Source organism: Haliaeetus albicilla, chromosome 12 (assembly GCF_947461875.1).
Source record: "Haliaeetus albicilla chromosome 12, bHalAlb1.1, whole genome shotgun sequence".
Taxonomy (NCBI): Eukaryota; Metazoa; Chordata; class Aves; order Accipitriformes; family Accipitridae; genus Haliaeetus; species Haliaeetus albicilla.
In genome coordinates, this window is record NC_091494.1 from 21,170,091 (window position 1) to 21,195,997 (window position 25,907).

General features: G+C 41.1%; 1 protein-coding gene across 1 annotated transcript in view; it reads right to left on the bottom strand.

Moving 5' to 3' along the window:
• The window catches only part of AKAP13 (A-kinase anchoring protein 13), a 227,727-nt gene that overhangs the window by 138,333 nt on the left and 63,487 nt on the right, over positions 1 to 25,907 (bottom strand). The window contains exons 4-5 of the mRNA XM_069798474.1: positions 23,006 to 23,050; positions 4,346 to 4,493 (exon numbers count right to left, since the gene is read on the bottom strand). Of these exons, the coding sequence (XP_069654575.1) occupies positions 4,346 to 4,493; positions 23,006 to 23,050 (193 nt within the window). The remainder of the gene's footprint in view (positions 1 to 4,345; positions 4,494 to 23,005; positions 23,051 to 25,907) is intronic.

Here is a 25,907-nt window from a genome sequence, read left to right on the forward strand (position 1 = left end):
TTCTTACCCTTCACTTGCTTGATCAGGAGCTGCTGCAGCTCTGGATTTACAGTATGGGACTGTGTCTCCCTATCTGAAATTTCATTTCAAATTTCCTCCACTGAGCTCTTCTGCATCTCCCACATACTACAAACCCGTCTTTAAATGCAAAGCAAAATTTGTGCTCAATAATAGAGCCGTTATTGTGATGGCCCACAAACTTGCACTAGATGCACTGCACAAATACTCAAGCTCCCAGCAGACCAGCTCACTTTGTGAGCTTTCTCCTGCAGGAATGTTCTCCCAAATCTGCCCAAGAGCTTCCTGACGCCGAGATGCCTCCACTGCCCACAGCAGGCTGTGGTTAGGGCTTCTGACTCATGTGGACAGGGGTGAGGTTGTTCCTTCTTTTGTTAGTTTGTTTGCCAGATTTGAGGCTTTTTATTATTAGGGTTTTTTTTCCAGTGGGGGGAAAAGCTGCTCTAGCAGCAGAGGCAGGCAATGAGGCTGCTGTCTTGCAATGAAGTTTCACTTCCCTGCTTTAACACAGACTTTCTACACTACCACATGCAATCTGCTTGGCCATTCAATGTCTCAGTTACCCTCCTTACCCTGCAGAGATGTTGAGAAGAAAAACGTACATTAAAGATTATGACAGTCTTAGTTACTACACTAATAAGGACTTGCTGAAAAGCTTAGTTTATTACCAACACTAAGTAGGACAAGCACATGATGTTAAGTGGACACATCCATCCCCAACAGTACAATTTCAGCAGCAACAATAGTTTAGCCATAGGAGCAGAGCTGATACCATCTCTCTGCATCCTTCTCTGCTTGGACCTTTGGTATTTTCTTAATAACCAAACTCCAGCAACCAAGCTTTTTCAACTAATGATGTCCAAACTCAAGCAACATCCAGTGCCATTACATCTCTCTCTGCCATGCCGACGGACTTTAACATGGTATCTGACAAGACAGCATTTGAAATTGTTCTGCAGAATTAGAGTGCTGCTGGTACTGAGGAAAACTTCAATTATAGAGACTTTGAACCAGATGATTTATAAATTGAAGCATTGTAACAGTGACAGTAAAGCAATAGTTAAATAAGTTTTTGGTACCTTTTGCCTCAGAAGCTTAGTTGGACGATGTAACCTGATTTGTCCTTAGGCTGGCAAAAGAGCTACTGGAAGCACACAAAGCATCATCCGCTGCCTAATTCTTGTATCCCAGTAGCTTATTTTGATACTTCAAGTAATGACAGATAAGCTCAGATGAGAATCTGTTTCTTACAAGGGGAAATTATTTCCCTTAAAATAACACAGTCAATAGTGGGGCAGGATAACAACCCCATCCCATCCTTCAGAGCAAGTGCAGAAATACAGGTAAGTATTTTGTCCTTTGAGTGACTGCTGAATCTACATTAGCCACATCTTCAAGTAAAAAAAGCTGCTCCCATATATTTACAATCAGGAGTCCTTTCTTTTATTATGTACAGAAATAAAAGCTTACATTTGAATTGTACTATTAACTATATATATTTTGAGTGTTTAAGGCTGATGATAAAGACAGCCTAAGAAAGAGGCAGATTGCTCTAGTAATTATATAAAATGCAGCAGTCATTTGACTCTGCAGTTGTAAGCTTTTATTTAGGCAGTCTTTCAGGATATAGAGAATTTTCACACACAATGAGAATTTAGGAGGTATTCTGACATTTTATACTTCCATTCTATTTTCTTTTAATTTCTCATCTAAAACCACCTTATGTTGTTGAGGTGGGGGTTTTTTATGTGATTTCCTTTGAAAGCTTTGCTAAAACATTCTACTTAATTTTGGCAGCAAATATAATTAAATAATTTCTCTTTCTGTTTTCTACGCTTCCATACATCACCAAAACTACTGACAGAGTCAAGAAAAAAATTTAAAATCTGGTTTTGTTTTTACATTAGCTTTAACAGAATTATGGTTACTCTTTTCACCCCAGCCCCTGATGGACTTCATGTGAAGGCTCCTAGGGACCATATGAAACTCTAAGGACTTAGGATGAGGATGAAGGCAGAGCCTCCAAGCCCAGAATAGAAGCAGAAGAGGTGCAAGGCAGGAAGGCAGAGAGGCTCGGTATGTTCTTGAGTGAATCAGCCTTTCCTTCATCCCAGGGATGTGCAACACATCTTGCATTGCAGGGACGAAGAAAGATGCTCAAAGCTGGAAGTGAAGGATGAGATTTTGGTTACAAAGCTGTTTGCGAGAGTTTCTTTGCAGAGCACTTGCTAAGTGCCTGGGCAAGGGCTGGTCTCCCACACACTGTCTCTTGTTCATGGCTAATCCTGCAGCAAGGTCAAATAACGCCAGCTCTGAGTCACCGCAACCATTTCCAAGGCAACTGGCCGAATATACAGTGTAAACACATGATTACAGATTCACTGTTGAGTTCAGGAAGAAGGAGGAGGAGGAGGAGGAGGAAGAGCTGGGTTGAAATAAGTCATGCTCTTATTGAAATCAGAGTAGTCAGTGCTGAAGCAACACTGGACAAACGCATCGGTGTCAGCGGAGGGTATGAAAAAAATTGGGTTTTCCCATTTTGCTTCTCTCCAGTAACCCCTTCACCACTGAAGTCTTTTTTTCTCAGGTAGTTTTTCCAAAATGAGGTATGAGCATAGAAGAGGTGTTATCAAAATGGTTGCTTTACATGCGAGATGTCACCTCTTCTTCCCTTGCACTGCGACCCCAGACAGTGCTATCTGGCAGGAAAGGGACTACCTTTCTGAAAGGTCTGCTAAATCTTTGCCTGATACAAGCTGTATTTTGGGACAGCAGCTACCCCTATCTATCATACTACACCGCAAGATCAGGACTCTACTGGGTCAGAAAAAAAAAAAAAAGCCCATTATAACTAAAGGAACAATTGAGAACAGTTCCCTCCTTTCCCTTTGAATCACAAACAGTGTCAGATTTCCCACTAACAGTGACAAAACGAACCCCAGGGAGCCCTCCCCAGTGACTCAGTTACATTTGGGGCCAGCAGGACAGGCAGAGCCCAGAGCATCACCCTGGGTACTGTCTGGCAGCCACCACCCCAGCCCCATCCACCGCTGCTCCAAAGACGTCAGGGCCAGCGGTGATAGGAAAGCATCACTCCCTCCCGGAAATCCCATCAAGTATGCCGGTTCCCGCACGGGCTGAAGGGGAACACTGAAGCTTTTCAGTTCCTTTCTTGGCGACGCTGCCACGGTCCCGAGGGGGAGGTGAGGTCATTGCAAGCGGCGCTGGCAGAGCCCCGCGCCTGCCACACAAAAGCAGGGAAGGAGTCACCCCTTCTTCTCCCTCCTCTGGGAGAAAATAAGCACTAATCTAATTGATTGCACAGGGCTCCAGTCATCAGTAACTGTAAAAAGACTTCTCTTCCCAAGCCAACTGAACAACTCAAACAGCACAAAAGGAGGAGGAAATGAAAAAATACGGTGGCCAACTTTTAGCCACTCATTCCCAGGAGGAGAAACTCCTTAGCCCAAATCTTACTTCACATGCATCTCTCATAAAACAATACTTACAAGATAGATAAAAAGGCAAACCCATGAAATACACTTGATCACTTAAGCTATACTGTGCATAGTGAAAATGTCAGGCGTTTTTCTCACACTAGTATCAACGTGCTGCATAGCAACAAGTCAGAATGAAAGGTTAATGGTAAGGACCGCAGCCTGGAACAGGCTTATTCCCACGGTCCTGAAGTCACTGAAGGAAAATGCTGCACCGATTTGTTTTGTTTTGTTAATGGCACAAAGGCTTAAAAAGAGTGGTGGGCTTTAACGTGAAAATCCACCCCGTCTGAACCGGCTGTGCTGGAGGGATGGCACCAAGCACCTACATTGCCTGCCACTGCAAGTGTTTCAAAAACTCTGTGTTGGCTCTGATCTGCATGACAGGATTTAGGGGAAAAGGGTTGTATTTCACCAGGACTACAGCAATGAACCTCACCGAGGTAAGCAGATCCTAATTGTAGCTAGGACTTACCAGGCTGTACATCATTTGGACAACAGCATCTCTAACCTGACAAACATGTCTTCCATTATCTTGCTTGCATTTAAAAGCCTTTTACTATATGTAAACATAACTGTGTATTTTCTACAATAGAATCCCATAGTTACACATTAAATAATTGCAACCTGAGAGTCATATAATTCTAGCGAAATCAAGCAAGACATTTTTAAAAGACATAAGCAGTCATCCAAACTATGTGTTCTACTCTCTCTGAATGTGTAAATGAGGAAAAAGACAACCAACAAAACAGCATTACATTTAAGTCCACTTGAGCTAACCAAATTTCACAGACTGATACACTGATATGCAAAGAAAGGCAATTGTTTACCAGGAGAAATTGTCTCCAGGCTCCCAGGATTAATCTTTCTCGTACTTGTGCAGTGTTGGACAGTTGACCCAGTGAAGACCAAGTAAAAAACTACATCATCTTCAACTTTATCTTCCTCAGTCAGTTGCACTGTAATAACAGAGTCACCCTAGGAAAAAGGACAAGAAAAAAGGTTAGGTTTACATTTGCAAGACCCACATCATATAAAATAAAACTTCTCTACCTACAAGGCTCCTACTCCCTGTTTATACACTCCTTTCACATGACTCAGGGCCCATCCTAATTTTCAGATATGCAAGTCATCCTTAGCATGCCTAAGCATCACAGCCAGCCACCCAGCTAGAAAATATGTTGAGTGCAGCTCTAGGAAGAGATATATAGAAATCCCAAGGGTATATTCAAAATAGCAACTTAACATGGTGAAATCACGCCAAGTCTGACAAACATGAGCATATACCCCCACACGGTCTTTTTTATACACACGTGCGCACATATATGTATGTATCCCCCCGCATACGCATATCTAAAACAACAGAATTGAAATAGCGGCCTAGAATTGCCTCTGTCTTCATAAATTTTAACAAATTCCCTGAACCTTGCTTGAGCTTTCACATTTCTCCCATCCAAGCTAGCCACTGTGCTTATAGTTCCAGTGTAACCAACTTAATCACTAAACACATCTCTCATCTGTAATCCATAAACACACAAAGATAAAAAAGTTTCATATCCACTGAGATTTTCTTTCCACCTTCCTTACCAAAAAACAGTAACTGTGGCTGTACAGGCAGCAGTAGCTCTTCTCATTCATCTATAAGCTCATGCCTTGGTAAAAAGCTCTGTACATTACCAAAACCAGCAGTTCTTCAAGCCCTGAAAAGAAATCTGTTGTGATCTGTTGGCTGAACACTCCCACTTAGTTCTAGGGAGGCTTTGTTTCAGTATCAGTATATTCGATCATTTTGCTCATCTTTGCTATCAGCAATAATTATGTTCATAAAGGGCACGCATGGTTATCATAGTTAACCCAGCACAGGATACAGTAAGTACACCTGAAATTCATACACCTGCATGGACAAGAACAGGAGACATATCCACCAACTTTAGTTTTCCACGGGGAAGGGAAAGCAAGGAAGGAAGATGGCTTTCAGTTACTACAGAACTAAATGAAGCATTTTCATTTGATCTCACCATACATCATTTATCTGCCCAAAGAATTATATAAACTACAACACTGAGAACAACAGACTGTGATGTGACCTTCTGCCTCTTTCCTATCAAGATCAAAACCAGTTGGATGCCCCAGTTTTACACTGCAGCTGCATTAGCCAGCTCTCTGCCACCATCACATTGAGCATTTGGTTAAGGCTGCAAATCTGGAAAAGATTTTATTATTATTATTGCAGATTATATAATTCTAATTTGCATATGTAATAGAATACGCATGTCATTTCATTTAAAACCGTCTCCTTAAGATCACTCAGTTCATCCCTTCTCTTTGTCAAATATATTGCAGAAAAATCCCAGACTTCCAAGCTCTCCCATACACCTGTGCTGCGTTAGCATCGCTTCCCACGCTCCGTCTCACATCTCCCCATTCTCCCTCATCTCAGGCTCCTTTTACGCCCCACCACAGCTTCCTCCTCCAAGTTCATGTCCAGTTCTCCCCCTCTGATCTGGCCTGTCTGGTACCTCTTGCCACGGGCAGGATTGCACTTTGTTTTGATAGAAACAAGGTTTTGCAGTGCAGTACACAACCAGCCCCTGGTCTTAAAAACAAATATATGAGTCAGTCTTACAACACACAGGAAAGAAAACCATGAATTCAAAAAAGATAAATGGAGCAGCGAGTCTAGTTTGCATTTCCAGAGGTTGCAGAGTTACAAACGTACATTTTAGGAAGGTCTCAAGTGATAATATCAGACCAGACTTCCAGCTGGGGGGAAAGGAACCATGCAGCAAAAGTATATATTGTACATAGTCAGTGTCGAAACAAAAACAGGTGCAAAAAGAAATAAATCAAGCTTTAAATTCAAGCATGACCAGCACACATGCTGAGTTGAAAACTAAATATCCCATTTCAAGCAAATGGATCCAGTTTTGAGCGGATGTTCAAAAAAACAAAAGCTGAAGTTTCAACCTACAATCCCTTTGTGCTTTGGTTTTTATATCCGCCTTTGTTCAAACTGTTCCTCCCTTAAGGCATGAACATACAAAGCACTTAAATAGACTTAAAATGCAGGTGACATTTCAGGACACTCATCAACAGGGTTGACTGTTTAAAGTGGTATCTGTTAAAGGAGATTTTTCTTTTATTTAACTCAGAAATCAAGTACAGCTAGTCCAATTCCTGTGAAAGGAAAGCAAATCCGCACAGAGTGCGCATGAGAAGACACATATCTATCCATGCGAACTACTCACATTTCAAGGAAAAGCAATTTAATTTGCAGCATTATTGCAAAAGCTAATTTGTATATTTTGTTATTGATAAAAACCTTGCAAATACACGTAAGAGACCTCAACACCAGAAGTTCCACATAACCTGAAATCCATCTAAGCTGAGACTTAAAAGATGGCTGAATTTCTTATATAGATACCTAATTTTGAAGGTGGCCCTGCTTTGTAGGGTGGTCAGACCAGATGGCCTCCAGCAGTCCTTTCCAACTAAATTATTCCACTCTTTATATTCTAATTCAGTTTATTTCAGTTATTGTTTAAGTCTAAGGGGAGCACAAATTATCATCACCTGATATCAATTTAAAAGGCTCTTCAGCTGTGTCTAAGTAGCTCTTTATGGTGGGATCGTCTCCACTACCCTGCTCCCTCCTCCTCCTCTTCTGGAGGACCCTCCAGCAAAAGACTGAAGAGGAATGCCCAATATCCTTATTATGATAACTGAGCATCTTCTTTTTGTTTACTTGAAATTTTAAGTTGTCTCCAAATATCTTCAGCAAGACCAATAATGTGCCACTTAGTTGCTGTGTACTTCAGTTTACTTACAAGTGTCATCTGAGCTACCTCTTAGCTGTACTGTGCCTGGTACAGCTCACTGTGCATGATGTGATCTGAGATCCCAGAAATAAAAGAGCAAAGCACTAAATAAGAATGACCATCCTCCTTCAACACACCTCTACTTCCCAGTTATTAACAATTTTGTTGTCCACTGCCAATTTTAAGTTGATTTTAAAATGTTATATTCAAACAACATATTTATTTGAAAAGGAAATAATGCACAGAACAATCCTCTCTCTTTCCAACATTTTTGGAGTTAAAGAAAATCAGTTACAAATGCAGCCAAATTCCTCCAACCCGCATAGAAGACTTTCCAACAGCCCTATTGCATTCAGCCTCCAAAAACTTTTTAATTGAAGTATGTTTACCTTTATTCATTTAATATTGTCCAAAAGATGTCATCTGTTCAGTATCACTGCCACACAAGGTGGTTATTATAACCCTTCTTTCATCCCAAATGGCTAGAAATGGGAGACCAGCCTGCCAATATCCCTTTGGTGAAAGTACAGACAGATCAAAGCCATTCCCTGGAATGCTCCAACAAATAAGAATAATTTAATTTCAAAACTAGTTTGGATTGACTAATACTTACTTGGCTTAAAGCCCATTGGAAATGAAAACATTCCATTTTGGTCCATTCATGAAAGAGGTCACCCTCTCCCTCGTTCAGATCTGAAAATCTCTGGTTTCAGATAGCTGCAATGGGATGTAAAGAAGGTGGATGTGGCTCTTTTCTCTAAATATATTCCCTTCCTCAAACTGAAGGGAGAAAGCAGGTCTGCCTCACCAAAGGATGGGTGCACTGGAAAAACCAAGCCTGACTTTGGACTACTATAAAACAATTCAGAACGAGATTTTAGAGTGGCACCTCTCTGAACCTATGGCTTAGTTAAGGCAGCTGAAATGCAATTATCTCGAAAAAGGCCAAAATACTGTTACTAGGTCTAAAAAACAAAACTAGATAGACAACGCACCTGTTTGTCAGCATATTTTGCTGGCGTTAGGACAACTCCACCTTTTCAGGTATTTGTTTTTCCAATGCTGCAGTTAAAGGCATGTGGATTGTGTGTAGGCAAAGTACGAGCAACTCTGAGTAATCATTTCTTCTTTCTCAGACTTGATTTCTGTGTCTGTTAAACTATTTACCTTCAAAGGCTTTTTTTTTTTTTAATAGATGACCTCAGCAATATTTGGAAGTGATGATGAAGCGAAAAAAATCTTTAAGCTCAAAAGAATTAAGATCTCTTATGTTATTAGCTCAAAATACTATCCACTTTCCAAAAAGAAATAATTGGTTTAAGCATATAAAGACATCTTTCTCTTCCACTTCAGGCTCTGGAAATCTGTCTGGTTCTGGGGAATTGATACCATTTGGGATCACAAGGACAGCCCCAGCAAATGCAGAATTCAAGACCTCAGGATGAGAAACATGAGTTTAGCTGGCAGGGGGGAATTTTTCCTGAGGGATATCAGTTCTACCAGCAACAGGTACATCGCTCTGCAATGGACTGTGAAGGGAAAACTATTCTTATCATCTTAGCATGCTGGCTAACAAATTTTAAAGTTGTTATTGTTTAAAAAAAAGAAGGCAAACTGTATTTTTATAGCTGAAGCATGTGATTTCTAAGCTGGTTTTCCCCCCATGGTTCATAGTGGGCATTTTGAAGTACATTATCTAATGCACTAACCACCCACTCTGAACTCCCCCCACACACACAGTCTAAAAATACTTATGAAAATGAGGCGTGTGTTAGATAGCAATACTGGAGCACTCAAGCATTACTTTAGCATTCTGCTTTTAATGAGAAAACACTAACAACCAGTAATTGTGAATTTGTTCTACACAGAAAAGCAGAATTGCTGCTTTTCCACCTCTAGCTGTTTTTTCATGCAGGAAAAGCCTAGCCAGTGCAATCCTACTGAATGGAACGTCCATGGGTTACATGGGTTAGAGATTCACATGCAAGGAAAGAAACATCCCTCCCAGTATACTTCCTTCTAAGAGCTGTTGTAGATGTTGGCATTATGATGCTTTATTAAAGAGGCTGGATTAGACGAGTAAACATAACCTGCCACTGTAACAAGTTTTGTTTTGTTTCCGCTATTCATAACATGAATGCTTGTTGGGTCATTGCTTATTGCATTATGTTGGGACACAAAAGGAGAAATATGCTTTTGAAACACTTCCCTCCCCCCTCCTTGGGAAGCTCTAAATAGCTCCCACAAGAGCTACACTGTACCCAGTAGGACAGCACAAAATCACAGTTCTGGTTTCTTCCTCCTCCTTCAAGGAATTCAGGCTCATTGGTACCTTTATTTATTAATTTTTATATGCAGTTGGACTTGCCGTTACTCCAGCTACTGCTTAACACAGAGTAGACAGGATTGGGCTGTAATTACAGCAGGAGGTGAGTCTTTTCACATCCCTGTGCTTCTAGTTTCCTCATCAATGAAGTGGGAATCGTGGTTCAAACACACTGAGTATTTTTCATCCAAATGGCTTTTAAAGGAAAAGCTGGCTTTTCAATCATATGACGTTTTCTTTGGAAAGTGTACAGGACCAACAATAATTAAGTTAGACAAAATCAAAGGGAAAGTTGAGACAATTCCACCTCAAATTGAGAATTGCAGAATACTGCAGTTGGAGGATGGAAAAGGCAACTTGCAATATAGCTTTAGAAAATGTAGCAGAAATCACCCTGCAAGAAAAAAAGTAAAATGTAATTGTTCAGATGCTCGATGATCCATTACCATCTACCTCTGCCAGTACACAACAAGATCAACAGCTAAACTTTTGCTCCCAGACAGTGTCCCCATCTCAGCTAAGTATCTTGGAAGATCCCTCCCATCTAAGGTTACTTTGGGTTGGTGTAAACATATGCTTAACCCCCTGGAGAACCACATCTGGAAAGGACACTCGCAGCACACCAACACACAGACATCTCCATGCAGAACAAAACCAGGCACAGCTGCATGGGCTCCTGACTGCAAAAGGAGATGGGGGTTTGGGCAACTATTTTTAGAGCAAACACAACAGTGCTCTCATCTCCTGGAATAACCCATTTCACTGAGAAAGGCTTGGATTCCAGTTTTTCCAGGTCTCACTAAGCGCTCCAGCCAGTCAGCTGCAACACAGGCACCAAGCACTATCACTGCTGGCTCATAAAACCAAGGGATACTCTTCCACAGCAAGAAAATAACCTACGTCCAGCATACACTTCCAGGCTGCTATTCCCAGGTTAACAGAAGCAGATGAGCAGCTCAGCCCTGAGGGGTGGAATGCAGGGATGGGTCCTACCTTCAAAACATTCATCTGAGTACCCTCCCTCTCTGCCCTAGCATGGGGTGAGTTTGTCAGTGGACCTCACTTAATCTTGAGAGCATTTTCTCTCATGGGAACATTATTAGGGCTTCTAAGTTGCCTCCTCGTACTTCACTCCCACATGCTGCAACACCACAGCTTGAAACATCCATCTCCTTTTGCAGATGTGGCCGTTTACCCGGCAAGCTCCCAGCACACGTATATAAACGGAACAGACCATGGGAGGACGTCAGAGCTATCTGTTACAGCGAGATAACAGCAGTCATTACAGACATCCTTAATTTCATAGAATCATAGAATCATTCAGGTTGGAAAAGACCTTCAAGATCGAGTCCAACCATCAGCCATGCCCACTAAACCATGTCCTGGAGTGCCTTGTCTACATGCTTTTTGAATACCTCCAGGGATGGTGACTCAACCACTTCCCTGGGCAGCCTGTTCTAATACCTGACACAACCCTCTCAGTAAAGAATTTTTTCCTAATATCTAACCTAAATTTCCCTTGCCACAACTTGAGGCCATTTCCTCTTGTCCTATCTCCAGCCACCTGACAGAAGAGACCAGCACCCACCTCACTACAACCCCCTTTCAGGTAGTTGTAGAGAGTGATAAGGTCTCCCCTCAACCTCCTTTTCTCCAGAATTTCACCAGTACATATTGACTCAGAGGAGCATTTAGGAGAAAAATCATGTCAAATGCAGTTTATCCTGCAGAACTCCAGTCCCCAGAAACAAAGGTAGGGCTGTGAAATATGTCTGAACATGAGCAGCTCTAGAAATCCCTCCTCACCTGGAGATATCCCCCTTGATAAAGGCAATGACCTGGGTCAGGAGCATGGAGAAAGACAGATGTCGTTCAGCTGGAGTGTTGCAACCTCCTGCAGATAAAACTTCCAGGGAGAGACTCCAGAAATAAGTAGAATGGCAAGCTGCCAAGTTTGGGGTAGATTTGGGTCCTTTTTCATAGTCAATGACTTCAAACACCTTGATCTTAAAGGTGCATGAAGCAGAGATGTTTTTTGTTCTCTTAAAATAAATTTAAAAAAAATATGAAAGACGACAACAGGAACTACACGAATGGTTTAAAAAAAGTAATAATAATAATTAAAAAAAGAATCAATCTCCAAACCTAAATTTATTTCCCTTTTAAATTAACAGCAGTGCTATTATTTCTGCAGGCGAAAGGTTTCAGGTTAACGGCAGAGATACTGAGTCCCTCTGTGATGAGAAAGACAGATTTTGCAAAGCAGTCTCTTACCCTTAGGAAAATACAATTGCAGACTGTAACTTCTTGCCCACAGGCCACCAAAAGAGCAGAACGATGGTACATGTTTTTCTGCCAGCCCACACAGCAACTTGAGGTGATACCTTCCATGTTTCATTAATGCTGCACTGAGCCAAGTGATCTCTTCTTCCAATGCTAACCACAAAGCCATGACTGGAACACTGACATATATGCAAAATAACTTTCTTCTCTCCACCACTTTCTTGCCCCAAAGGTGAGAAAGAATTTGGTCCAAAAATAAGATTAGCTTAGCACACTGATGGATAAAAAGTTGATGCAGGGCAAAGTAGGGATGCAGAATCAAAAGACCAATTATTTAAGACTCTTTGGGTAAAAGGAACATGTGGGAAAACATGGATAAATAGCCCTGAACTGTTGCCTCCAGGCCCAAGCTGGCTTCCACAGATCCAACCTGAGTGCGACCTGTGCTAAAAACACAGCATGGACTCCCTCGATTCGCCTGTCTGCAAAGCCAGCATTGTTACAGCTGATTTATTAATGCAGTCTCACAGCCACACCACATCTCAAGCCAGTCCAGGTGTCTAATCCCGCAGCAGGGTTTCTTTGCAGAGATAAATAGTTTGAGGAGAGGAAAGGGTGGATTTTCTCCTGCAGAAATGGGTACACTTGAAGAAATCCATTATTAGTAGCCCACATCCTTTGACAGATCACATCTCCGTCGGTCTCCAAATCAATCAGCTCAGAGACGAATCTTTATTGAGTGCCAAGATGCTATTATAAGTATTACATACATATTAATCCAGGCAGCTTGAAGGAGATGTCTACAGACTGCCAACAGAAAATCCATCAAAGTAACAGGATCTCGTTAGTGCTGAAAGAGACACATGATTTATCTTTATGGGTACATCTTCATGACATACCACTTTGCTACACAGAGTCAGGCAAGTTATTAGATTGGGCTGTTAATAGCCAATTTAGCTGTATCATTGCCTTAGTACAGGGCTCCACATGCTCTGCAGCACTTACGTTACCAACACTTGCTCAGAGCATGCTTAGTCCATCTGCTTAGTGCCTTCCGTGCTATGCAGACAGCCTTCACAAAACTGAACAGCCAAGGTCATTTCTAACAATTTTTAGCATACAGGAAGACATGATAAAATTAACAGCAAAATGGCAAAAAACAAAGTTAAAAAGAAAAACAGAAAGGATAAGAAAAGTGCCATTCAACTGTTTGTGTTATATGCAAACACCTAGGGGAAGAACTGCTATGACAATTTTATTGTTTGGGTGAAATTGGCAGTATAATGAAGAAAATATTTATTTAATTCTTCATTTATTTGGGCAGTTCAGTATTAGCCAGACCATTCATTTAAAACATTGCATGCTTGCTGTCCTCAGTCACCATGGCCTATACTGCCTGAATAAGCAATTATGGACAGTAATCCCAAATCCCTTCTACTGCAAGCCCAACACAGCTCTGGTACAGAGAAGGAGGAGGTATGGAGGTACACAAGCAACAATACATTGGGGGTTGCCCTCTAAACTATGCATGTCTCCATGTAATGCCATCACATGAACACGAAGACAAGATGAAAGACAGGGGAAATTTCTCTATAGCAGAATATTCCCTCCAGTATCATCCAGTTTCCACAAGTACTGATCTTACTATTAGAGGGTTTTTTCAGAAATTGTGGAAACTACTACAGTCAATTCCTATAAACACACCCAAATTGATAGGAATGTCTTGCTCTGGCCTCATCCTAAAGCCTCTTTCTTCTGTTCTTCACTACACTGTTAGAGAACCGAACCAGAGAATTTTATTACCAGCTGCTTGAGTGATTGATAGTATTTCCTGCTAATTACTCACATAGCAATAACAACAAAACTGTAGTGCTTGAGAGAAATAGCAGACAGTCTGAATGTATTCAGTGACTAACAGAAATTTAGCTATTCTCTTGGCACTGGAGAGGTGGAGAGTCACAATTCCTGGAAGATAAAGTACATATGATGACACATTATTTGAAACAATCTCCTTTCACTAGAGTATTTTCACAAATAGCCTTGATATGTCTTAAAGGGAGAAAAAAAAAATCAGGTTTGAACACTAACATCCAAAGGCCTAAGAGAGCAGAAGGATGGTGTTTTCCTAGTACTTCAGCCTCCTCTATAGTAGAGCAAAACCCTCGAAGAGACAGAGCTCAGAGTGTGTTTCAGAGTGCTCATTTTCCTGCCAGCTGCAAAATATCCTCGCCAGTCTTTAAATATTTCACAACTACAGTACTTAGAGCTACTATAATTATTGAAGCCCTTTTTAAAGTGATGTTTTTTGCCAGTAAAGAATAGAAACCATTATAACTATTATCTCACTGAAGAAGTAGCCCCCGCAACCACCGCTACTAGAAAGATGAAACTTTTGCAATGCTTAGAACAAAACACTTTGAAACAAAGATACAAACGCAGGCAGCCCGGCAGAAAGCAGCACTGAAAATGTGTCCTGCAACAGAACTGCCACGTGATGGCAGTGCACAGCATCGATCTTTGCACAGAACAATTAATCACAGTTTATTTTATTTTCCACTTTAGCACAATATGGAATTGCTTTACTGAGCAAGGCAGAGGACGAGCATTTGCAGAGACACCACATGCAGCACAACCTTCAGAAGCAGACAGGAGGCACTGCAGATAGAATGCAGAAGATTTGAGAGGTTATTTGAAAACATCATACCTTCATCAAATCAACTTCTTCATAACCACTACTCTCACATCAGCTTTGCTGTCAGAACTGCCTCTAGTCTAACAAAATGACTGTCAGCACTTTGTTACAGAAAATAAAGCAGGGACATGTATCCTGATGAATGAGATGGGAAATTTGTTTGGTCATTCTAAAGCTAACATAAGAATATTTATGAACTCTATAAATAACATTCACAGAGGAAGAGTAGTTGAAGAGTATTTTCATCCTCTTAAACACCAAGTCCTGATCTCTGTTGCTCATTCGTCCTGAGAGGAGGGGAGGCAACACTGTCAGCCAGCTTTGAGGATGGGACACAATCTCTTAATGTCCTTCCAGATATTAACCAGCCCATCAGCTACCACAAGAAATAAAGAAACCTAAATTCAGAGCCCAAGACACACACATCATTTCACCTAGTTTTAATAAAACCCTTAGTGTGACAATACAAGGATTCCTTTTGCAGTTTCAGAAAACAGGCTGAAGCAATCTAATAGCTCCCCAAAAGAGGAGATCTTTGTCTCCCTGCTTTCCCACCTGTCTATCCCATACCAGCTCCAGCATCTTTCTCCTGGAAGTCATATTATTTAAAGTTCACACGTAATGCTGCAAAGGGGTGGTGAGTTAAGGGCAGAATTTCAGGCAAGTGCTCCAGACTAAGCTAGACCATTTACTGTTTACCAGCACATTCATACTCACAAAACAGGATCACAGAAGAAAAGATCAAATAGGTAATTATGGGAGGAGGGCTTTGAACCCAAATCACCAGCATTTTTAGTTTCAGATAACATGGAAGAAGGGTTGAGAAAGGGCCACTGAACTGCAGTTTAATCAATGGCTTGTCCTGGACGAAGGTGATGCTGATGGGCAGGTGGACTCTTCTGACTTCTCCAGCCAAAGCTGCTTTCAGTAAACGCACAGAAGTGACCATTTCACAAGGAGTCCTACACTAACATCACACAGGTCTCACGAGCTAGCAAACACCTCACTTAAGAGGAGCAAGCCAAGCAAACAGCCTCACGAAAACCAAACTGCAACCCAAAGTCTTCACTTAGGTACCCAGGAACCGAGAAGCAGCAGGTAGCTTGCCAGAGGATGGTGCAGAACTCAGGTGGCAGCTGCCAGGCACCCATTTCAACAGAAGGGATGGCTTCTTGTGTGATGTAGACCAGAATTTGGGAAGTGGAGGATGAAAAGAATCTGGATCAAGGACTTAAGTGACAAAAACTTAAAAGATGAGGTCGAGCACCATTTAGCAAGGAAACTATTTTGCCTGCAGAATAAAAGCAGAACCAGACAAGTTGCAATGTGCTCCTGTGAAAAAATCAGTTTATTCAGGCGCCCCAACTGACTTTCTTAAAACCAACCAAGAAGCAGGTTCTTCCACAAGCAACACAAGCAAATATTTTATTTGTAAAAGGTTCTCAGAGGCCTTCTACTCATTCATAATTCAAAGACATTTTGAAGGCAGGGCAGAAAACTAGTTTGTCATTAAGAAGAAATCAAATACCCAACAAATAAAAGACAAGAAGTTTATCAGATCCTCTCACCACAGAGCTGAACTAAACATCAAGGCTGATTCTCCTCTTGCCTAAGGACCTTGAGAGAAAGTAAGACAGGGCTCCTGTATAGTGATTTTCATGAGAAGTTCACACATGAAAAGCATGTGAGGTATGTTATACTTCTTCTGCTGGACTGATCTCAGATATTCAGGCATCCCAGTGGCCTTTGTCACCATACATGCCACTAAGCAAACAAATTCAGCATTAGTAGAAGAGTAACTAAAGCACAGCTGCCAACCTTATGACAACATTTTACTGTAGGTTTATAAAGGTATTTCATTTTGTCCTTTTGTCCCTTTGGTAGAGACTTCTGAAGATCATTAATTATCTAGAACACAATAGTGCACAAGTCACACCTGAGATGGTTTCAGCCACGGTAACAAGCTGGCTGCCAGGCAGGCATGCCTGCACAACACCTCGCTGCACTCACGGACATGGGGAAGTACAGCACTTGGGACACACACTGCTGCCACAAGCCTCAAGCTCTCCGTACTGTGAACTTCTTTCTTTAATCCTTTAATAGTTATTCAAAAGATGTTTTTTTTCTTAAAACATGAACGTCAGAGGTTATCACAACTGTTTTTCTCAGGAATACACAGTGCACTTCAGTAGGGCATCAACTGGTGTGAAATACGCAAGTGGGAGAAAAATATTACCAGCATTATCCTTTTCTTCCCATTTTAGATTAAAGCAGGACACACTGGGAAATCTACAGTAGTAGTTCATTCATTAAAAGAAGAGAGAACCTACTGCACCCAAAACCCAGGTTATATTAGGAGAGAGTCAATGCATTCTTTCTGAGGCTTTTGAAGTTCATACTTCATTAAGTTGCATGACATTTCAGCTTGGAAGTGGAAGCTCTCATCTCTATCAAAACTCTCCTTGAGAAACTCTGCAGGTTACACAGCTCCTAAGTGGCAGTTTATACAAAAGACTCCATCCACAGACCTGATTAAAGACCAAAGTCAACGGGAGCATTTTTATCAATTAAGTGTTTGCCCTCCCATGCAATCAGCAGTTATGACACATTTGGGTTTGTCACTCCAAATAACGTGGGCACACCTTAGACAAACCATGCAGAGGAGGAGTGCTGTGATTTAAAACAAGTTTGTTCCTCTTAATCAAAAAGGAAAAAGGAAAAAAGTTTGCAGCAATACATCATCCTTCTCCAGCTGCTAATCTTTTCCATTTCACACCCACTGATCATTATCACCATGAAGAAACATTCCCGTCTTAAAGGCAGATCCAAGGTTGTAGCCTTGGTAGTAATCAAGAGATGACACTTAATGCTTCCCAACTTGTCCCCTGCATGTCACCCCAGTCCTTTCCCAACACATTCATACCCAATACTGGTCTCAGGTTGTTGTTCTAAAAAAAAAATTAAAAAAAAATCCAACATTGATTTCAGAGTGGCAGGAGATGCGACTGGGTTAGAAGAACGATCAATAACATTACAAAGATCCTATAGCTAGCAGAAGCTGAAATCAGATGCTATGCAGGTCGCTTTTGAAGTAAGATCTTTCAGGACATTCTATGCAGCTGAAGGCTCAACCTTGATAATTCATGCACGTGCACTCTATATTTATTAAAGTTTGGTTAGAAATAAGGATACAGCTTGTGATCCTTGATCCTTTTGTAATTAAATCTCCTGCTGAACTGTCATGGTTTAACCCCAGCCAGCATCTAAGCACCACACAGCCGCTCGCTCACTCCCCACCCACCATGGGAGGAAGAGAATTGGAAGGGTAAAGTGAGCAAACTCATGGGTTGAGACAAGAACAGTTTAGTAATTTAATAATAATAAAAAATTGTAATGAAAAGGAAAATATCAAAGAAAGAAAAATAAAACCTAAAGAAAGACAAGTGATACAAATGAAAACAATTGCTCACCCCCAACCATCACCATGCCCAGCCAGTCCTTGAGCAGCAGTCCCCTGGCCAACCTTCCCCCTAGTTTTATTGCTGAGCATGATGTCATATGGTCTGGAATATCCCTTGGGTCAGTTGGGGTCAGCTGTCCCAGCTGTGTCCCCTCCCAAATTCTTGTGCCCCCCCCCCCCCCCCGTCTCCTCACTGGTGGGGTGGAATGAGAAGCAGAAAAGACCTTGGCTCTGTGTGAGCACTGCTCAGCAGTAAGGAAAACATCTCTGTGTTATCAGCACTGTTTCCAGCACAAATCCGAAACTTAGCCCCATGCTAGCTACTATGAAGAAAATTAACCCTTACCCCAGCCAAAAACAGTACATGAATACTCTGCTGGCCTCTCAATTAATGATAACATCTATAAAAAGATTAACACTTCACCTTTACAAAGCTCTTTCCCATTTTCTTTCTTTTGCCTGGATGTTACCAACAGCTGAGTTTAAGCTAAGTGACTAACTTAAATTATTTCATTTATAAACAGAGAACTTAATGAATCACAATAAAAAGGTCACTTAATAATAAACCTCCATTGTTTAGAGCATTGTTAACCCTTTTTTTCCCCCTATCTGCATACTCCTTGATGATCTGGATATTCCAATAACACATTGACAATGACTAAGAAGTACCTTACAATACTGAAGTTGAAATTTTGACTTTTGTTGGTAGAGAGATACAACTTTTATAAATAGGTGATGATCAGTGAGTTCATTGCAAGTATTTAACAAAAACAAACAAAACTGAATCTCCTGACTTCCCATGTCCCATCAACCAGACTTCTGCAACGCTCCCATTCCACCCCAGCCCTGGCAGCAAACGGAACAATTTGGTCCTTCAGCTTTGAGACCCTGGGCTTCCCCAGCACAAAGCCCCAGGCAGATCAGAAAGAAGGTTCGAAACACTGTCCTTTATCCACTATGCTGTGCCCAATAAGAGTGCCCATATCGATGGGACAGCACTGAAATACAAGAAGGATGCGGGTAAAGCAAGTTTCGGATTTAATCCAGTATCTGTATATTAATAGAGATGTCCCTGACTACAGTCTGAGGCAGGCAACCAAAGGACTGTCCAGCCACACAGACTTTTTTTGTACATCCTGCAGTAAAATGCACTTGAAGAAATCAATGTGTCTTAAGGACCTTGTAGTACAGAGCCCCTTTTCCACAGAATATCCACAGCTCCACCAAAGACTATGTAAAGCACGATCCATGTAATCACACACTGGGAAGAATACAACCCATGAGAACAGCAGCAACAGAAATCAGATACACTGAACCCAGCCAAGTGACAGTTGCTTTTTGTAACTGTGACCCATGCTAATGAAAAAGCTGGGAGATAAAGCTCATCCTCTGTTAAAACCCTCCCCACGCTATGCTGATTATGGCTCTGGAGACCACATCTGCCTTAAAGTCAAGCTTGTATCACAAACTTTAAGACCACTGCTGTAATATGGAGAACTCAAACCATCATCACAGTTATGTGAACCACAGAAGACCTTGTCAATAAATTCTCCACTCTACTACTCCACTTCTTCAGAACATCACTGCTGGCAGCAGGACAGCAGCTCATGTTAGTACCCCATGGAGATACCAGAGGAAGGAGGTAGTGGGTTTGAACATTTCAAATTCACACCACCAGCTACAAAGTAACACTGCCTTTTATAAAGGCAATTACATGTTGATGGTGGTACAGATGGGATAGCTACTTGACCTACAGCCTACTTACGCACCAGCATTAATGGTATCGCACCATGGTGAACATTCCCCGTGCTATATTGAGGAACGCTTCGCTGCCCTATCTCTCCTGGCACGAGCTCCTCTGCCCCATGACTGCACTGCTGTGAGCAGCACCAAGCTCCGGGGCCAGGACAGCTCATTAAACAGCATTAAGTGCAGGTAACGAACAGTTCAGGGTGTGAGATACAATGCTCCTGGGGGGACCAACTGAACGAGCCAGGGGCCATCTGTTTGCAGAGGAAAGGCTGAGCTCTTGTTCCAGCCCAAACCTGCAGCAATACAATGCTTAGCTCCAGTTCCTGGCAACCTCATTAACCAATGAACAATCAGGCAACACTTAAATGGGACAGACTTCTTTAATCACAAAAACACGACACTCATTATTATTATTACAGGATGTGTTTTCCACCTTATCTCTTCGTCTTTACAGTTACAAAGGCCAGTAGTCTCATCATTACAGGCTGTAGGACCTCCCAGTGGCCACAAACTCTGCAGAGGCAGGACAGCTGATTTTTATAGAAGAGGCAAATAAAAGTATAATCAGCCAAAAGAAGGTTATCACGAAGGATGCAGCAGATGGTATTCTCTCTATTTATGTACGCTGACTTGAATAACGCAAGAATCTTTATTTCTCTTTTAGCGTGTATGTGGAAGTACCATCTTTTCCATCACCCACGAAACTTTGGTCCCAAGTACACCAGACATCTCAGGTTCCCAAAACACTTTTCATAATGGCAAGGTATTAATCTGGGCAACCCGGTAATTATCAGAGAGGATAAAATGTGCTTTAGCTCTCTAATCAGCTTCCATGAACTGAATAGGAGACATGATTTTTTACTTTATCCTCCTAAAAGAAGCTCAGTAATGCTAATTATGATAAAAACAACTACCAATGGAGCTTTCAGGATGAAACTCATGCAAGATTTAAAAAAATTAATAAACAAAATTAAGTAATCTTGAATCTAAACTATTGGCTTAAAAGAAGGGCATAAAGGATCCAATCAATGCAAAGGTATCAAGAACAAAAGGCTGAAATTTGGGGGAAGCCATTTTTCCTGAGAGTAGACAAATGTAGGGAGATCCCCTGACATGTCTGTATTGCCTGTTATTTCCAGTCGTTTACTTCACAGAGATGAAATTCCTTATGGAGAAATTCACAGGCTACTGTTCTCAGTTATTTGAAAACAAGCTCAACAAGCATGTATGCAGAAAACGAAGTTGATATCACTTTGAAGAAGGAACCTGGTGAGGTTTGGCATTCACTTACCAATGGCCAGGCCACAAGACTGTTGTGTCTGCCTTTTGAAGAATAAAAATACCAAGAAGACACATTTTTCTTTATGATCTGCTCACACCTAACCACTCTCAGATGAGATGAGCTGTCAATTAACAACACGTGCAAAACAAAACTGATCTTAAAATGTACAAAGCAAACAGGAAGATTAAATACAGAATTTTCAAGGTCCTTGAGTTTCTCTTTTTGCACACACACCCTCCCTCCCCACACCTCTTCCTTAAGCTACCAAAATTTGTCTGTTTTGAAAGGCAGCTGATTGCTTATACACCTGGCCAGGAGAGGAGAAGGAAGAGAGAAAAGGGAGTCACTGATATATTAATAGTTGTCATCAACTTATTTGCATTGCAAAGAAACACTGAGTACCACATAATCATTATTTTACACTGGGCTACATATGACCTCAGCCCAGTCCTCCTCACTATCACATGGGGATGAGGACTTTTAAGTATACCACTCCAGCATTACATATTAAATACAAACCCACACAAAACGGTGGGAAAATAAACTGAGTCAGAAGATAAGACTAGGAAAACAAAGCCTCAAGATTAGTTAAGTCATACACTGTTCAAAAGACAGGATACTTTCATCCTGCTTTCTACCGTTCATGTGTTTCTACTGTAGCATCTACATCATATATTCGCACAGAAGTTTCATTCTCTTTTAATGTGTCCTAAGTTTAAATTAAGTTTCTTCAAAGTCAAGGTGCATTCAGTAGACTTGTGATTTAACAAAATTCAGGCAACACTTAGTTTCAAAATACAGAATATGGTGCTGTACTCCAGGAAAGTCATGCTCCCAAAGTCAGGTCACACTACGCAGTGTTTTAATCTTGCTTCAAACACAAGACTTAGTACACTAAGTAGAGAATAAATTCCAATACAAACTTCCAGCTAGTAATTAAAAGTAGGCAAAATTTAAAAGCTTCCATGGCATTAAAGGTCGATATGATCCATTATCTATAACACACAACACTTTCTAAGATACAGGTCTATCACCAGCCCTCATAATTTGTCCTTCCTTCCCCTTAAAAGCCACACTTGCAAGCAGTTTTCCCTTCAAATTTTCCATCCTTGCATCCAGCTCTACCCTTGTTAGTGAGGTCTGTGGGTACGACCATAAGGACAGGAAGGCTTCATCAGCTAACCCTGCTCTGAACATGGCAAGGCAATATGGAAAGTAAACGGTTACAAGCCTGGCTGGCAGCTTTGGCACAAATTTAACACACATGCATACACCCCCACAAATCCAGGTCTAATTTGACAGTCCCCATGTTCTGCAACAAAGCTGCTATTCAAGAGCAAGAGGAAGCTTGTTCCTTATTAATGTTGCCATCGAGGTTACAAGCTTCCAGGAGGCTGACGTAAACCATTCCCTGCTGCAGCAGTCGCAGCATAGCCCAGCCGTTCACTGCTTCCAGTTCCTCCCTGCCACATTTAAAACGCCAACCAGAAAAATATTATCACAGTAGGCAAACACTGCACACTGGGTTGCCCTGTTTTCCACACAAGCGATTTCTTCTTACAGCCTCTCAACACATCAAGTCACAAGAGCACAGCCATGCACTCCAGCACACTTTTGAGAGGAAAAAATAAAAGCAAGGGGATGCCTGCATGGTGACACCATTACAGGTCTCAAAACTTCTTTAAAATTGCCTGCTGGAAAGACAGAGGAGCTCTGTGACTTACCTGAGCATTACCACCGAGCATTTGCAACTGAATTAATAGAAATAACTTATTTGGGGAACAAAGAGAGGAGGAGCAGAGTCTCCAAAAAGGGTGGTGGGAAGCATTTTGTGCGAATACTAGGAGAGGAAAAAACTGTTTCAGTTTTGTACTCACATATAATGGAGCTTGCTGTGGATTAAGTTTCATGACCTCAGACCACTGAAACAAAAAAGAAAAGACAAGTTTAAGGTATTTTTCATAAAATTTTAGGTACTTCTTCATAAGCTGCTTTAGCACCCATACATTACTTTTTCCAATAGTCACTTTTACACAACGATTTTCTATTTTCTCTCTTTCGGCTAAACAAGGATCTGTCAATTTTATTTTTTTTTATTTATGCTCACATTAAGCAAAGACAACTCTCAAATGCTTGGTAGAGCAAAGCACTCCTCATCTGAGCCATCGGCAATGTTGGCAATGAAGACGGCCCAAGTAAAATTCACTTCTTCACATCCATCTCAGTTCATCTTTCCTCCTAGCAACCCTCACTTCATATCTGCTTTTTATGACAATTATCAATCCTTAACTGCTATCTGTCCACCAATTCCCCCACTCCCACCCAAAAAATGTTTGTAAAGATTTGTAGCTCTCTCTGCTGCTGGAAAAGAGCAATTACTCTTGTCGAATACTACCTTGCCCAAGTTAATTTGGTGCCATTTTTCCCCTTCCACTGGATTGTTTGTTCAAGAAACTTTTCAAAACTACATAAAAATTAAACTATCAAAAATGCTCCTTGAAAAACTGAGGGAAAGCTTCCAGAATAGATGATGCTCATGATTCTGCATCAGTACTTTTCATAGCAAAAAACTACCATTACTCGTCCTACCAAGGTGATTTTAGTCAAGGAACTTTCCTTTTTCAGGTTTGCCACTAGAATTTCTGTATAACCTGGGGTGAAAGTTATTTGCATTGAGCTTCGAAACAGTTGAGCCAGAATTTCACTTGCATTTGTTGCTCCATTGCAGTAGAAAATACTCGCCCTGAACAAAAGCTGTAAGTTTTCATTTAATGTGTGTATTAAGAGGTCCAGGATCCTAAGATGAAGGAATGCAAAACAATTAAAAATGGAATTTCTGCTGTTGCTCATGTCTGCAGTACTGGTAATGCTCTGTAAATACTTCAAACCCTTTTTTAAAAAGAGACGAAATACCACTCTGCTTTTCACACAAAAAACACAGGATCTTGTTCGTACTTCATTCCTTTCCAAATCCCACAGCTTGCCTTTAGTGAGACAGAAACTAAACCACAGCCTAAGTTTTCTTAGCTGATTCCAGCTATCCTTGCTCCCTCACATGTTCTCCCTATTTTACAAAGAAGCATTTTTGTATCGGTTGCTTTCAAATGCCTGAGCTACCTGCCAAGATTGCTCATCAAACAGTCCCTCTGCAAAAGGTCCTCCAAGGCAGCCAGTGGACAGACAAGTATTTTGCAATAGTTTTAAATCTACTTCAATTCATACCTATTTTCAACCTCAAGATTCCCCTTCCAACAGCATGAATGCCTCAAAATGGTTATGCTTGATAGTTTTCACTGTCTTTTCAGCTCTTACAAAGACTTAGTCATGAAAATAGGGGACTAGTGGCACTAGCTATCATGTGGGCAGGTGAGCTCCAACTGCTCTGCAAGCAATCCTCACTTGTGCCCTACACCACGCTCCTGCTACTCCAGTCCTACTGAGGCCTCAAAAAAAAGAAAAGGAGAAACAAAAAAACGCATAAACCCTGCCAATCTCCCTCATGACATACCAGACCCTCCCTCTCCTATTCTGAACCTGGGCATCTTGAACAGGGGTACCAAAACAATATCCAGCCAAGAGTGCTTATTGTACCTTATGAAAATTAAATATTGGTTGGAAAAAATCGTTTTTATGTCCACTTCACATTTGGATTTTTATAGTCTTATTGCAATGGACCAATTCCCCCAGGAAGCAAAATTAAGACCTGTAGTCTAACACAGCAATTTGGTAGTATTTGGATATGACTTTTAAAAAAATATTACAGTACAGAATCAAAACAGTTGTGTCTCAGATGATAATGTTTAAATGGAGTTAATACAAAGCATCATTTTCTCACCACATCTTTTCAAGTCTTGGCAAGTAACTGAACAACTTTGCTTTTTCCTGATAAAACATACAGTGTGATATACCTTCAAAGACAAAGAGTCTATATTTTTGCATTTACATCAACTATTAGGATTACTCCTTATCCCCAAAATTCAGCCATCATTCTACACTAGCAATATTTCTACTGGCCTTCTATAGAATAAAGTGCAAGTTAAAGGATGCCACATGAAAAACTCAGGAAAACAGAACATGATAGGTTTGCATTTGCCCAAGACATCACAGGCAATACATATATTCTACTCAAGTTCATCTTCACTCCCAAATAATTATTTTTTAAAAATTTTATCACCTATTTCAGTTTCTTTGTAGTTTGCTCTGAGGAAAGGAAGTTATTCTAAAGCACTCATTCTAAAGTACTCAAATATATTCCTTTCTCCTTTGTTATTTAACAGCTTTACCTCTTCCCTATCATGGTTCACAGGTATGTTATTGTCACTCTTGCCATTACACACAACAACGTCTGTGATCTGAAAGTGAATTACATCTACATTCGCTCAAAAAGCAAAACTAATAAGCACACACTCATGGAGGTCACACCTGGATTTCAACCACAGCTGTTTACTTTGCTTCAGCAAAGGCACAGGGCACCAGCCAGCTTCTCAGACTTGGTAGAGTATTCTCACCACTGCCTCATCCCTCCTGTTCCACTTTGTTTGCTCTACCCAGTCATCGAGCCAACACTTTCTAAAAAGTCTCATCCAAAGCCTTAGGAAATAAGGAGGAAGGCCCTAAGTGCAAGCCTGGGGCATGCACCTAATCCCCAAAAGCAGTAGCAGGACCTAGACAGTTTTATTTTCCCCTCCCTGATGTAGCTTTGAGAAGCTGGGAGGTGTTCACAGGAGGAATCAGGTATCTAAGCTGGAACTTTTGTCTCCTTTTTTATTGACTACTTCA